The sequence below is a fragment of the Camelus ferus genome, chromosome 14 (assembly GCF_009834535.1).
Source record: "Camelus ferus isolate YT-003-E chromosome 14, BCGSAC_Cfer_1.0, whole genome shotgun sequence".
NCBI lineage: Eukaryota > Metazoa > Chordata > Mammalia > Artiodactyla > Camelidae > Camelus > Camelus ferus.
The window spans coordinates 17,069,855-17,087,000 of NC_045709.1; the positions used below are offsets into that span (position 1 = coordinate 17,069,855).

General features: G+C 32.9%; 1 protein-coding gene across 7 annotated transcripts in view; it reads right to left on the reverse strand.

Annotated features, from left to right (window-relative positions):
- PDS5B (PDS5 cohesin associated factor B) overlaps nucleotides 1–17,146 on the reverse strand; it is a 163,850-nt gene that overhangs the window by 47,279 nt on the left and 99,425 nt on the right. For all 7 annotated transcript variants that reach the window (XM_032496325.1, XM_032496322.1, XM_032496326.1 and 4 more), the window contains 2 exons: nucleotides 13,171–13,276; nucleotides 11,218–11,378 (listed from right to left, as the gene is read on the reverse strand). In XM_032496325.1, coding sequence (XP_032352216.1) covers nucleotides 11,218–11,378; nucleotides 13,171–13,276 — 267 coding nt within the window. The remainder of the gene's footprint in view (nucleotides 1–11,217; nucleotides 11,379–13,170; nucleotides 13,277–17,146) is intronic.

Genomic DNA, 17,146 nt, shown 5'->3' on the forward strand with positions numbered 1-17,146 from the left:
ATGGAACCTAAATTGTTCCTATTTTCTCAAGTCTCTTCCTCTTCTAAGTCATCGTTCACTTTATGCCAAAACAACTTACATGAGAATAAAATGAGAGTTCAGGGAGGCCAAGGCAGCTGTAACTTCTAGGGCAAAGTACCAAAGAGAAGAGAGCTATGAAAAGAGAAAGAGAACCTGAGTTCTGGAGATCTGAAGAGGGATAGCTCCAAGTGTTTGGCTGAATAATGATCAGTGTCATGCAGGAGCAAAAACTACCCAAGACCAGGAAAAGAACGTTGGAAAACAGCAGGCCAAAAAATTCCTTAATGTGCACAGGGCTGGTAGTAATTTATGTTTCCACCAGCCACAGTAGAAAGACCGTCTAATATGCAATCAGGAGAAAATTAATCAATAGAAACAGCCCCAGAAATGGTACCGGGGACAGAATTAGCAAAGACATTAAAACAGCTGTTATAAATATACTCCATATGCTCATGAAGGTAAAAAGGAAACATAATGAGGACAGAAATGATATATGTCTTATATATATATATAAAATAATACATATATATCATATATATTAAAGACCCACAGGGAACTACTAAATATGAGAAACACAATACCTCAAATGAAAAATACACACATAGAATTAAAAGTAGATTATATATTACAGAAAAAAAGGTAAGTGAACTTGAAGAGAGCAATAGAAAGTATGCAAAATAAAAGGGGGGAGAAAAGACAGGAAAAAAATAAGAACAGAGCATCAGTGACCTCTAAGACAATACGAAGTAGTCAAAAGTACATTCAATTGGAGTCCCAGAAACCAAGGAGGTGAAGAGGAGAGAACGTTTCAAAAAAAATTGAAGACATAATAGCCAAAAAATTTCCAAATCTGTCTGAAATAAAGCCACAGTCCCAAGAATCTCAAAAAACCTCATGCAAAAGAAATAGAAATTAATCCATTCCAAGCCATATCATTATTAATTTGGTAAAAAGAGTGATAAAAAGAAAAATCTCAAGAACAGTCAGAAAGACACATTACGTATAGAACAAAGAATGAAAGAGCATTTCATCACAAACTATGCGGTCCAGAAAATAATGGGGTGACATCTTTGAGGTACTAAACGAAAAAACTCTCAACGTAGAATTCTATTCCGAGCAAAAATACCTTTCAGGAATGAGGGTAAAACAGGGAAGGATATAGCTCAGTGGTAGAGCACATGCTTATTAGCATGCACGAGGTCGTGGTTTGATCCCCAGAACTGCCATTAAATAAAAAATAATAATAATAAATAAGTAAATAAACTTAATTACCTCCCCCCAAACAAGAATGAAGGTAAAATAAAAACGTTTTCAGATAAAGAAAAGCTAAGATAATTAATTATAAGCAGAACTATACTCTTAAGAAACATTAAAGTTATTCATGAAGAAAAATGGTACCAGATGAAAATATGGATAGATATCCAAAACATGAAGAGTGGCAGAAACGGTAAATATTTGTGTACAAGTGAAAGAAATCTGTCATTGTTTACTGAGATATATTAAATTGCTTAAAGCAAAAATATCAACAACATATTGTAGACTTTATAACATATATAGAAACAAAATATATGGCAACAAAAGCCTGAAGGGGGAAGGCATGAAAGTATGCTGCTGCAAGATTTTTACAATATACATTAAGTTGTATAATTATATTTGAAGTAGATAAGCCAATAGTGAGTTAATAAAACAAAACCATTAAAAATACTCAATTAATCCCAAAGACAGCAGGAATAGAAAGGGGAGCACAGAAAAGATGAAATGAAAACAAACATCAAGATGGTAGCTTTAAACCCAACTATATCAATAATTACATTAGTCTAAATATTCCAACTGAAAGAGGGTGTGTCAAACTGGATTAAAACAACCAAAACCAAAATAAATCAACAAAAACAAAACGGAGACCAAACTACAAGATATTTACAAGAAATTCATTTTTAAAATAGAAAGACGGGAAGAAACGAAGAAAGAAAAGGAAAAAAGACAGAGAGGAGGAGAGGGGAGGAGAGGGGAAGGAGAGATGCCTTGAAAACACTAATATAAATGAAAGTAGAAGTGGTAACACTACTTTCAAAGACTGCAGAACAAAGAAGATGACCAGGCACAAAGAGAAACGTTTCATTAACAACACTGTTGACAAGGCTGTAGGGAATCAGGCACACTGATACATTGCTAGAGGGTATGTGAAATGGCACAACCACTATGAAGGGAAGTGTAGCAATACCTAGCAGAATTATACATGCATTTATTCTATGATATATCCACAAAATATTCTGCTAGTTTATGTAAAGAGAAAAAAAAGCAAGTTGGAGAAAAGTATGTATAGTGTACTTTATCATTTATCTATCAAAGGGGGCATATGAACACATATATGCACTTAAACACATCTAGACATATATACGCATGGAAGGACTTCTATTCTAGTTTATAGGTAAGAAGGAACAGGGTAGAGAGTTGAGGAATAGAGGCTAGACTTCTTAGACTATATCTTGCTGTTTCAGACTTGTCTTTAAAACCAGAAAATATTTCATATAATTAAGAAATATAATTTTTTAAAAGTAACCTTAAAAATAAAACAAATGAACAGAAGTGTGGATCTATCTGTTGGCATAAGTAAATTTAAAACACAGGAATTTGACTGTAAATTCCTAATGTGATACACCTAACATACAAAAGAGAACTACCTAAACAAGTAAACAGATGTTTTTAGGAAACACATTGGTGGTGCTACTACTATTCTGAGACCCTTAAGTATTTATTATGGGATAATTCAAATAATTTATGATGTAATATCATAGTTTTATCATCCTGTGTTATCCCAGCATAGGGAAAAAGAGATACAAATATAAAACTGAAGAGGCTCAATAAAAACCTGGTAGTCCTGAATTTGAACCGAAATAATCAATACAAACAAACAGTGCATTTTATCTTCCCCAAAACTTATTTTAGCCGTGTCCACTGAACTGTCCTACAAAAGTGACCCACACATTAGCAATTAGTACCTACAAAATTCACATTCTGATTTCTTAATACTACTCCCATTAAAAGGCGCCAAGGCTGCCTGAAGAAATGGCTGGTTCCGGGTCCGTGGCAGGACATGCAGAAGATGGGCCTGCTACATTTTCTCATACTAGATTGTGAAGACATTACAAAGATTAGTGCAATTATTCAAAAGGATTCAGAGGTCAACCTGAACAGCCTCCTGGGCATAGATGGGACAATGTGAGCATCAGAGTGATCACTGCAGTTGACTGAAACACAAATACAAGTAAATCCCTGAGTTTACAACGATATCTTTAAGAGACAACAACAGCTAACTGGACACAAGTGGAGGATGCTAGTAAACTCCTCATTCTTTATTTTGAACACTGTTCAATAACACAAAATAATCAAGCACTTATCCTGCCTTTCCTAAATAAGTGTAACACTGGGGAACCAAAGAATAGATGAGACATTCCTCTTTATAAAAGTATTCAGCTAACAAGTGATGAAGGAATGACAGAATATCACCACTGATTACTAAGTATGATCAGTTGCTAACATCATAAAAAAAGAAATAACCAAATATTATGTGCCTCTTGACAGAAAAGCATACCACTATCTACAAAGTGGTCCTGGAGCAAAAAATAGTTGAACCAGAATCTAAGCAGGCCTCTGGATTCAACTATCACTTTACAGAAAGTACCGGAAAACCATTAAAGCACGCCAAAGGCGTACAATTAGCAAAAATCAGTCTACGTGAAACTCTGCAAGAGAAGCAACCTGGTTTCTTTATCAGACACAAAGAAAGAAGAGAACTGAAGGGGAAGCCTACAAGTGACAAGGGACTTCAGAGACTTATCAACCAAAGCAATGTAGAAACCTTACTTGGATTCCGATTCAAAAAAACCAAACTTAAAAAAAAAATTACTAGGTGGGGGGAAGGGGGATTGGTCAGTGGCACAAGGTCCTTCCTGGGTTCAATCCTCAGGACCTCCATTAAAAAAAATTAAAATTAAAAAAAACTATGTTTTCACCTAAAAACTTACATTTTTGAGAAAATTAATTGCATATTATTAGCATTAAGCAATTATTATTAACTGTGTTTGTGATAAAAGTATTGTGATTTTTTAAAGAGTTCTTACCTTTTAGAGATAGATATATAGATGAAATATACAGTCTGGGATTTGTTCTCAAATATTAAGGGAATGAGGGAGTGTGTAGCATTATAAATTAAACAAAGAGGCAGTAAGTTACTCATATATAAGCTTGAATAACATGGGAGTTTGTTCTAATATTCTATCTACTTCTATATATGTTTGAAATTTTCAATAAAAGATGTAAAAAACAATTTGAGTCTCACCAAAATGCTATCTTTTTAGTCTATGATTTGTGGCTTCTTTGTGAAATAAAGACACTATTTTCTGGTTGCTTCAGTAACTAAACTCCTCAGATAAGACCTATCTTCTCAGGAATCACTTTACAATACAAACACTCATAATCTCATTTCTTAGTAATCAAGTGAAAAATTACAGGTCAGACACAAGTAAGAATCAACTATGGCTAAGACTTTTTAAGATAGTATGAGAAATTTTAACCTCATCCAATGCGTTGGATACTCATTTAAACAGAAAACAGAAATTAACCAAAACAATAAAGAAGAGAAAAATTACAAGAATTCTGAAGTCCTTGGCAGTCTGAGAAGTTAGTGAAATGTAAATGAAGCAACTACCTTCTGGCTGCTTTTTATAATAAAGTTTCTATTAAAAGAAATCCTTTAATCATCTCATTAAATTGATTTTCTTCTTTCAAGATATCTTCCCCTGATGAAAATCATAACCACGCAGAATGCAAAGTTGAAAAATACATAGAAAACACTAGAGAAAAAACTCAAAATTCCACTACCCTGAAAAAATTACTGTTAACATTTTGAGGAACATACGTCTGAAATTTCCCTATACATATATTACATAAATGAGAATACAAGATATTATTTGGCAACATTTTTCACCAATGTTGCAGAGAACCTCCTACGTCAAGTACTGCCAACTACTATCCTTTTCAATGGTCACACAAGCTTTTCAGTGGACAGTTACATCACAACCAATCTAACCAATCTCCTACCGATGAGCATTTAGATGGTCTATTTTTTTTTCTCTACTACAAAACCATGAACACCCCTGTTATTTATCTACTGTTTCTGAGCTTTAAACCTATCCTGTAATCTGCTCTGAGATCACATTTCCCAGACTCTCTCAAGAGCTGGCAGGTTCTTCCAACAAGAGGCACTACAGTTCTTTAGGCCTTCTGTGCAGCAGCTGCACTGCCCTTCCGCAACAGCCAGCCACCCCTACTCTGACAGGTGGGCGATGGTGACAGGGCTCTCCCACCCACCGGGCAGTCCTTAACACCACCACTTCTCCCCAGTTGTTCCACCAGCCCTAAGGGTGGTAGCTGCTTCCCACTAATTCATAATCTCTGGGTTATCAAAGCAACTTTTTGTTCTTTTCATATTTAAAATATCTGTATTATTTATTTATGTTTAAAGTACCTGATGTGGTTTCTGTTTCTCTGACCGGACCCTGAAGCATACAATCATTATGTAGACATCTTTTCTAATTATCTCTGGGGCAAATTTCTAAAAGTGAAACTGCAGTATAAAAGATCACACACATTTTAAGTTGGTATGCATTACTGTATTACCAACCGAGAAAAGCTGCATCAATTTATACTCCAAGAGAGCATCATTGGCATGCTAACTAAGTGTTAGAGCACAGGGGTATTTTCATTTCTTATTTTGGTTTTTTGTGTCCCCTCTCTTTTCTTCTTGGTGAGCCTGGCCAGAAGCACATGGATATTTTTATCTATACTCTCCTCCACTACTCTTAGTAGGTATAAATCATACCTCATGTGACAAAGGATTTCCTGTTTATAAACTTCCTGTTCATTCCCACGCTAGTATTCTGCTGCGAGACATGTTTGTGATTCCTTTGTTAAGAATCTTTATACATTACAAATACTAACCTTTTCTAAAGTCATACACATTAAAAATAGCTTCCCAGATATCAGTTGTGTTTCTTTCAGTATTTTGTAATTTTTGCTTTTATCTAAATAGTATTCTCCCTCATGAAAATATAAGGGCAGAGACTTAAGCTGTCCTGCTCATTTCAACATCCTCAATACCTTATATACAGTGAAGGCTCTATAAATATTTGTTCAAAAAAAGAATTTTTAGAACTCGAATTGCTCAATAATTCATTTATGACTTGGCATTAATGTCCCTTCTCCTACCAACAAGAAAAAAGAAGCTGAAGAAATGTACCGATTACCAATTCTTCTATTAATTTGTTTTATATATATTTAAAATCTTAGATAAAAATTTTGTAAAATGAAATCTTATATAAATAAATAATTTTTAGTTCATCTGGAATATATGTAAAATCAAATATGCAGTCTCCATTAATTTTTCTTTTTTTATTTTCTACACTGAGGTGGTGTTAGTTATTTATTTTATTTTAATGGAGATACTGGGGATTGAATCCAGAACCTCATCACACATGCTGAGTATGTGCTCCCCACCACTGAGCTATTCCCTCCCCCCTAATTATCCTTTTAAAACAGCTTGTCAGTTATTTATTTGGATAATTTAAGTTTTCCTAATTTCCTCATTAAATATTATACTCTTCCACAATGTTATAGAGTTGTATTGGGTTATAAATTTCTTGTATACTTTACTTGTAAATCTTCTGATTCTTACATACTTACTTTGGCTATCTTTTTTTTTTTTTAGTAATTTTTCAGTTGATTGTCTTGGGTTTTTCCAAGAAATATGATAAGTTTGTTTCCTCCAATACCTGCACCTCTTATTTCATTGTCTCACGTAATTATATTGGCTAATGATTCCAACATTCCAAAACAATGCTAAATCACATCAGAGATAGTGTATTTTCTCATTTTGTTCTTGATTTTACTGGGAATGCTTCTAGTGTTTTACAACATGATAGTACCTATTGGCATGAGAGGTGTGAAGGCATTTTTATCCTATTTTATTAGGTTTAATTATAAATACCCTGATTTTCTTTTTTATCAGAGGCCTTTTCAGAAACTGTCAAAATGATCTATTGTGTCTTTTTCCTTTTACTCACTTATATAATGAATTATAACACAAATATTAGGCTTACTAATAGTAACTCTCTTTGTATTCCTGGAATTAACCACATTTGGCCATAGTATATTCTTGTTTTAATGTAGTAAACTCTATATGATAATATTTTATGTACAATTTTTGCACCAATATTAGTAAGATGTGTCTTAGTTTTCCTTTGGAGGGATATCGTTTATCAGGTTTTAGCATTCTTGCCAGTTACCTTGGCTTTGTAAGAAATAATCTACATGCTTTCTTCCCGCCATGCTGTGAACAACTGAAAATAAGAATTCCTGGTTTTTTGTAGATCTGAAATATCTCCTTTAACATAACTTTTATTGGCACTTATTACATTATTAATAGTAGTAAAGGGTAATTTTTCCAAATTCTTTTATAAGTATGGCCTATTAGGTTTTTTCCCTTCTCTTGTCTTGAGCCAATTTTATTTACCTACATCACCCTTAAAAAAAAAAAATCCAGGTTTTCAAATATCTAAAACAGAGATACAGCCACATTTAAAGCTTAAATACTGAGAGTAGAATGGTATGAAAAGACAAATCAGAGATATGCAAACAAGAAGAAAACAAAAGTTGGATTTGGAGGCACAAGCAAAACTGAATGCAAAGGGGAAAAGCATACAACTTGGCAGACAGAGTGACCTCACAATAAAAAGGCATAATACATTTCCTAAATCCTTGAATCCTAAAGAACAGTCTTCATTTGCCCTTACTTAAGCACAACTTGACTAGTTAGCTAACGCGTTACATTCTTTTTATCCATCAAAACTCTCTAGCTGTTGAATCATTAACTTCAGAAATCTTAAGTGGTTGAAAAGAAATAAGCTGGTCTCATGACTTTTCCATTGTACATGATCCACTTTTTTTCTTGATATTTGGGGCACCACTTCTGTAATCTCTGAAAATTCAGTAAATTCCATCAGGATATTATCCTAAAACATGAGCCTTCTTGATCTCTAGGTTATGTTTTCATTCATTCTAAACAAGTTTACTATTATTTTTAAGAAATATTTTCCATTTCCCATTATTCTGTTCTATTCTGCACAGAAACCAATTATGGCTTTTCAATATCTGCAATTCCGTTTACTTGCCTCCATTTCTTTGCCCACTATTTCTACATTCTATGCAGTTTCCTCAAGCTCAAATTCTACCTTCCTGATTACATCTTCTTTATTGTTCACTCTGCTCCTTGCTGTTTATAATTACATTCTATAATACAAATACGTTCTTGCTCTTCTTTATCCTTAGTTCTGCCATTTCCCTTTTTATGTTATCTTATTTTTGTTCTCTCTTTTTTTCCATGTCATTTGCTATTTAACTTTCTTGGCAGTTTAGAACAACAGTCAAAATCTTCTTTTGTCCTACAAAAGTTCAATTCTTCCGAAGTGTTAATCAGCTATCTTTTTAATGTAAAAATATCTGCATAGGTTTCATGTTTGTTAATTTATTTGCATTCTTGTTAACTCATCTTTGAATTAGAGAAATTATCTCTGGCTCTGCCATTCAAACAAAAACGCAGATAGTGTCTCCCTGATGACTGAACAAGGAACACTTGTCTTAAAAAATTAACATCAAAGCTCCCAACTCAAAACTACACCTGCTTAATCAGCTGGATAAGTAGCATGCAGGAGGGAGTTGGGACTAAAGGTAGTGAGCGCTTTATTTCTGTGTAATTTCTCTCCAAGTGTGCTTGAACTCTTCCACTGAGACCCAGCTCCACTTGGACAATGGCCATATCCTATGCTATAAAGGGACTCTAAATTTTGGCACATCTGCCTACTCTGGGGTAAGCCAGACTTCTGAGAGACTTGCTGAGTCAGAATGAAACCCATAATTCACCATCATTTCAGTTTAGTGGGTCAGCACTTTATTTTTTTCTGTTCCTGTAAAGTTGGTAATAAGACATTTGCTTTATAATTCTACTCTAAACCTTACCTCACCTCTAAGCTTTGCTCCTCCTGTTAAGAAAAAGAGGTCAGCACAAAGAAAAATGGTATGACCAAAGTCTTTCCTTTAGTTCTATTCTAGCTGGTTTTCCTTATTTCTCTCAAAGCCTGCCCATACCTCAATCTCCTCCCTCTATATTAGCAAATGACAAAACACTTACTAAACATTACCATATATACCAGATTCAGGGATATGTGTATCAGTTGTGAATGTTCTCACATTCAATTCAATCTAAATGGCTTATCTAGCACCAGTTCTGTTCAATCTTAATTCACTTCTACTTAGATACATTTTTCTTTTGGTTCTTTTAAATGTTATGTGAATTCAAAGGAAGATAATTTAATAAACATTCATTTAACTCTATCATTTTTCCTCAACATCAAATCACCCAATTTAATAATTTAAAACATAAAATCTGCACACATATTTTATCTCCTGGAAGACATATACTGTGAGTTATTCATTGGGAACAGTGCACACACACAGCAGGTATTCATTATCAGTTGAGTTAATTCTCCTCATGAGAGACATCTGAAATATACTCAGCATATAAATCAAATAATTTTAGGTACTTCAGTTCCATATTAAAGCAGCATATGTTTTAAAATGCCCTTGTGTGTTCTAAAATTTCGACCTTGCTCTTATAGTTCTCCTACAAATATATCAAACAATGTTTCTTTAAAAGGTACAAGGAAAGTCAATCTACAATGAAAATAAAAACTTCCACTGAATAAATCAAAATAAAACTTGTTCGAAGCTCTAATCAAGAAAGGAACTGTGTCCTAATGGATATGGCACTACAGGCACTGCAAACAAACAAGCCTGTATTCAAATCTTCACTCTGTTTCTTGCGAGTTATATGACCTAGAACCATTCAGCTCAAGTAAACATTAGATTCCTCATTTGGAAGATTAGGGTAATTCCCACACTTCACTGAATTGTTACAAGGTTTAAATGAGATAACATAATAAGTGCATATTCTGTAAATGGTATAGAGTTATATACAGCTTATACATATACATATACCTCCAAACTCTGATCTCTGACCTGGATAGGAGAGTCATAGCTCCATTCCAAAGGGAAATTCATGCCCTAGACTCCCTTAAAAATTAATAAGTTAGTTCTAAACAGTAAAGTTTCTTACCCTTGCCAAAGAGCATAACTGTTAACAAAATGCTGGTATGTTTCAATTATCATTTAAGTAATGTTTTCGTCCCATGTATCAAATTTCTAGAATTAAGTTCACATGAACAGGAAGGAATAACAAAAAGTGTACCTGAGCTTCTAAAAACTAGCTCTGTCCACAGTCTCTTTCTGAGGAAAAGCACCATAGGTAACTTTTCAACATAAAGACGCGTGGTACCCTAACCACTAACCAGACCAACGAGGCAGAGGTAAAACCGATCACCAGTGACTATGGCAATGCCAGGACCAACTATCAGATATGCTCTCCAGGAACGTGGAGGAAAGATGTACATAGTGAAGCAAGCAGGGATCCATAAACAATAAAGATTTATTATTATAGAATTTTGAACAATAACTAACCACTATTAGAGATCTCCAGGTCAACAGCACAATTTCCAATTCTTGGAAATACCAGGACAAAGACATGCGCACACACACAAACACACTGCTGTCAGGATGCTTATTCTGTGCTTCCCTGCTTCCCTGCATCAAATAAAGTACTATTTCTGAAAATTTTCAATCCAATATGCATAATCACAGAAAGAAGTAAAGAGTGCTATGGACAATCCTTTGGAATTTCCCAATGGACCTTAAATTCACATGAATTGTTTATTCTATGCCATAATATGCCAAGGAACTGTTTTATTGTAAAACCATTTTCATTAAAATCTTTAAGCAAACTAATACTTCAAAAAGAAATGTCATGTTCACTCCACTAAATTTCTGATCTTCTATAATTTTTCATTAATCTAAAATACCAATCAATGCTTCTTGTGGGAAATAAGAATCTAAACTGAACAGTACAGATTTAAGATAACCTAGACATTATTTCATCAAAACTTAAACGATTCAAACTACACATAAATCAAGAAACAGTAAGTTACTTTTCTATCTTCCAGAGTATCTATCAGAATAAACTCAACTCACGATCTGATGTGTGGGAAATCCTCTTCAATTTTGCTTCCTGTGTTTTTGAAAATCTGGAGTGCAGCTTCTGCTACTTTTTCATCATCCATTTTCAGACAAGCCAAGAGAGACTCAAATGTTTCAGCAGAATGAAACGAGATGGGATGTGTAAATGAGAGTACCTAAAAAATCAGTCATTAAAAAATTGATCTGTAAATCCTTTTCACCTTTATAATATAAATCTATAATATTACATATTAGAAATACAAATCAAAATACAAAAATAATTATGCTAAAAAATAAGAGCACTATAAATAAAATTTAAAACTTACTCAAATATATAACAGAAATGTTCTTGTGTAGGAAAACTGCACAATTTAAAGAAACTCTTCAAAATTAAATTACACATTATTATAATTCTATTCAGAATAATTTGGATTTGGTTAATGTTGAGGGGGGGACTGGAGGGAAATGAGGGTAGGAGACAAGTAAAATAAGAAGATAGAATTTAACAAAATAACTCTTTTTCTAAATAAAGGTCATTAAAAGAGATTACATAACAACATTTTTTGAAGAAAATAATCTAGGGAAGGAACAGGGTAAAACACCAAATAGCAAAAAGATATTATAAGGTTACAATAATCAAATCAACATGGTACTAACATTACAAGAAACATAAAAAAGAAAAACGAAAGCAATAAATAGACCCTAGCATATATAAGAATTTAATATCATACAGAGTGTAACAAATTATAAAGAAGCCAACAAAAAAAGTGAGAATGGATGGGATTTTTAGTAAATAGTTTTGGTAAAAGTGGGTAGCTACTTGGAGAAAATCAAATTAGACTCACCCTCACAATACACATTTTTAAAATAAATTTTACAGGGGTATGTTTCAGACTTAAAAGTCAACTTTGTCAAGACAGGTACCTTACACAGAATTATACAGAATACGATTTCTCGGTAAAGGAATTTGACAAATATTATCTCTCCAAGAACTATGAAATGGTCATTCTCTTTGACCCAATAATGCCCTTCTAGTATTACAAAAAAAAAAAAAAAAAAAAGACAATTGATCGTAGATATATTTATTTTTAGCAGTGATTATAAGAATAAAATTAGAAAAATCTAAATATCCAACAAGAGGAAAATAGGAACAATATGATACCCCAAAATTGAACTAATCACTATTCCAAAAAATGATTATTATTATTTTTACTATGAGCCAGACATTGCGCTAAGACATTAAGTTCATGATTTAATTTAGTCCTTGTGCAATAAGTACTATTATTATCTGCATTACAGATGAGTTAGCAGAGGCAATTAACTTGCCCCAAAGCACACATCTAGTAAATGACAGCCAAAAATCAGGTCTGTTTTCTGACACTGAAAAATACTGTCTTAAAAAAAAACACTGAGAAAAATGCTTATAATTTATTATAGGAAAATAGTCAAGATACAAAATTGTACATTCAGTCTAATCTCAACTATATAAATATGTACATTTTTATAAAGATTAAAAGCAAACAAAAGAAATGTTTATGTATGATGCCTTATAAATATTTTGTTCTTTATGATTTTATATTTTCTAAATTAGTAACAATTAACTGATATTTTTGCAATCAGTAAAAGGTGGTAGTATATTTTAGCTACATAACACATAAAATGGACATTAAAAAAATTTGGCTCCTTCTGTGGTAGAGCTAGCACTTTCTTTGCTCACTAACGGAACCTTCAAAAATTCTTAACATAATTAATACTAGGCTATGGTACACAATTTAAACCTGAAAGTATTTAGCTTACGTGTTAGAATAAATATGCAATTTCAAAATTACCTAAAAGCAATTAAGAAAATTTTACTTTAGGTTCTATAAACTTAAGAAACAAATCCTCAGGATAAAAAATATGAACTATATATATATATGTTTAACACTTGTCTAATGGGGAAGTTAATTTGACCTAAAGCATATTTACCTTAAGCAGTTCAAGACCTGCCCTGATGGCTTGATCAGTTGGAACACCTTCATCTTCATCATCTGCTGTTCCATCTATTGATTTGTTCACTTGCTTTATAAGAGCACTGAAGTGTGACAAAAAAAATTTTTTTTCATTTTTTAAGTGTCTTTTATCAGCAATGTTTAAGAAAAATAATCCTGAATATTTTCTATATAGACTACATCTAAAGCATATACAAATTTGATAAAGCTGTTTCCCAACCATTATGGCCAAACAAAAAGCTGTAATAAATATTTCGAGATGCTTCTTTTTTGAAAAAGAATTTTCCTTTGTCCATTCACATCAGGTCAAAATGTTATTTGATTTGCTGTTTATTAATGCTATATTTTATTCCTGTATTTTTCACAGAAGGCCTATGTCCAAATATGTGAATGATAATAGACGTTTTCTAGCTACCTAAAATTCATTATTGCTCCAGTAACTAGAACCATGAATACTGAAACAAAGAAAAAACAGCAACAATAAGCACTTTCAAGCCATTAACCAAAATTACCATGGGTCAGGCACTGTTATAAGAGCCAGAAAAGCCTGCTCCTGAAAGGTGTAAAAGCACCAGGCAACAGACAGATAATATATCCTCACTAGAACATTAGAAAAGATGAAAAAGGAAACACAATGTTTTGAAACTTTCTTCTTAAAACAAGCTTATGTGATTTTTAAAATAAACATTTATAATGCACTGTCAATTATCTAAAGTAATCTTCACCCTGATAGGTATTTTTTTAACAAAAAAACAAGTAACAAACACCAGGTTAGAGACATATTATATACCAAAATACAAGAAAATTCAATTATTCAATGTTCCTCAAAATGTTTAATGGATCTATGTTCCTACAAAAATACTATGTACTCAAATTTAAGGTCAAGCTCAGAGTCGAATGTATCTTGTACTCCCTTGCAGGGTCCTCTTAAATTTATCATTCCCTTAACAGTTAATATCTTGAAGGATGCTTTCTTTCCTTTTCCATCTATTTTCCCTGATTAACTGATTCTCATACTTCAAACTATCCCAAATAAAAATCTTCAGCCTGAATCCTCTTCCCATAATTTCAGCAGCCCCAAGATTTTTTACTTAGTGTACTGCAGGAATGAAAAATAACATATATCCAAAATTAAACTCATTATTTTCTTTTATGAATAAGAGCATGAACCTCTCAGTCTAGTGAGAGAAGGCCAAAGGCCAAAAGTAAGTAAACAAATACATAAAAAAGATAATCAAGGAACAATTAGGACTTGAAAGAAGGCCAAGACAAGAAGTGAGGTTTGTTAGCCAGAGTAGTCAGGAAAGGCATTTCTGAAGAGGTACAACTGAGCAAATAACCAAAGAACAAGAGATAAATATAAAAAAATCTGTTAAAAAGCATCAACCTGGAAAACCAAAGACATTCAATTGAAAAACTATTACAAAATACTAAGAGTTCAATGAGGTGACACTAACAAAATACTAAAAATCAACAGTGCTTTTCTGTATCAGCCAAAGCCAACTAAAAAAAATACAGGGGACGAGGGGAATCTATTTACAAGTCGTCAAAAAATATAAAATAATTAGGAATAGAATCTGCATATAAATTCTAAAATTATATAAAGGGAGTACAGAGATTCGAAAAAAATCAAGACAAGTATTTGTGTAAGACGGAAACACAGTATTATACAAATAGCATTTTTCACTAAATCTGTAAGTATCTCAGAGGAACACAACTTGGTGTGGGACAAGATTCAAAAGATGCATTCTATAACTCAGCTGGAAAAATTAATTAATGTTTGGGACAGCCAGTAAGTTTTAGGGGAGCTAGGATGAAATAACTTTCTCAATGAGATAAAAATGTATCATAAAACCCTCAAAAGAGAAAGGAACAAAAGCAAAAATCCAGTAGAGCCCAAATATTAAAAAAATTTATGCTATAACAAGGGAATATCCTAAATCAAATGGGAAGGAATCAATTTTTCAATAAATGGAGTTGATAGAACTAGCAACAGGCTTTTAAAAAAGGATGGATCTCTACCTCCACATTACACTGAAATGATTTCCAGACCAATTAAAGATTAAATGTTAAAAAAAAAAACACCAAATATGATATAAAAGGCAGAACAAAATCATCAAGGAAACGAATGATAGATTTTATAATTTACTATTTATTAAGGTCAAGCATAAATTTAAAAGGCAATCAAAGTGCTTAATAGTCTTATTTTATAAAGTATTCATATAATAAGAAAAAGACAATTCCTCCAAGCCCCTCACAGAAAAATAAAAATGCAATTAGCCAAAAAACACATGGAAAAAAAATGTTCAACTTTATTTTTTAACGAGTACCATCTATCTACAAGATGGCAAAGACTGAAAAGGTTAACAGCTACTATCAGGAAGTGTTAGGTGAACTGGACACTCACTGACCACTGATGGGGACTAAGAGTGGAATCTTTCTGGAGGCCCATTATACAGTGTAGTGGTTAACCAAGAAGGTGCTGGAGCTAGACTTTCTCAGTTTCAATGCCACCAGCTACTTCCCAGCAGCGGGAAACATACTCGGCATCTGCGTAACTCACTGTCCCTTACCCATAAAATGGAAATAATAGTATTTCTTGCCTCATAAAGTTAAGAAGTAAATGAGTTAAAACACATAAAACATTTAGAATCATCCCAGGCACATTATAAGCACCAACAGCTACTACCTGTTATTATTATTTATGTTTAAACATATCTTCTATATCACCACTGGCTAAAGTCAAAGACCTGCTTTGGTCCTCTGTCTCTGTTCATAATATGTATTATTTCTGGAAACTTTATCTTAACTTTCAAACATACTACAATAAACAGATTTTCTTATCTTTCTGTAATTTTTCTATTGTTAAAAAAAATTCCAAGGTTCTGTCCATGATCTTTTGATCTTCTTTCTACACAATCTTGCTCCGGGAACTAACCTATACTCACAGTTTCACATTAAATTCAACTTGCCTTGATTAAAAAAATTTGTCATGTCCAAATAAGAAGCATGCCCTTTCTCACCAGCTCCCTTCCTTCATTTCAAGGTATTATCATTCTCTTCATCATCTGGACTTGACCCCGTATACTTCTGACTCCTCCTCCTTTTTATTCCCCATTTCTAGTAAGATGACCCATTTTTTTAGGTTTTTCTTTTAAAATCTTCCTCAAATATGTTCTTTCCTTTCCATCCTACCACTACCATCCATAGATAGTTACCAGTCTCTCTCTCCTACTTCCCTCCTCCTATCCATCACCAATCATTCCAAGTTCTCAACACACCAAACAAACTAAAAGCTCTAAAAAGTTAGATCTTAAAGGCTTTCCACAACATGATCCTGAAGGCTTTTTAGGCCCATCTCATAACACTTTCATACTCCTCCATACTGTAGTTTAAATAGATGGCAGTCATTTTCTTTCTTTTTTAACTGAAGTACAGTAGGTACAATGTGTCAATTTCTGGTGTACAGCACAATGCCCCAGTCATACATATACATACATTTATTCGTTTTCATATTCTTTTTCAAGATACTGAATATAGTTCCCTGTGTTATACAGAAGAAATTTGTTTTTTTAATCTATATATTTTTATATATAGTGGCTAACATCTGCAAATCTCAAACTCCCAAATTTATTTTCTAAATATCCCTGTTCTTTCCTATCCAGTTAGTTTGGCTTATATTAATCTCAATATCTAGAATATCTCATTTCTGTAGAAATAAAATCTTAGCCATTCTTCCTCTCAGGTCAAATACCACCACCTTAGAGAAATCGTCTTTCAGTCCTCTGAACACTATCTGCACCAACTTTATGGAATTATAATATAATCCTGATTAAAACTTTCCTACCTAGAGGAAGTTGATGAAAAGCAGAAACTACGCATTGCTGATACCTAACCAGCATTACTTTAAACGTAAAAGGCATGGGATTATTTATTTAATGAATGAATTTCGG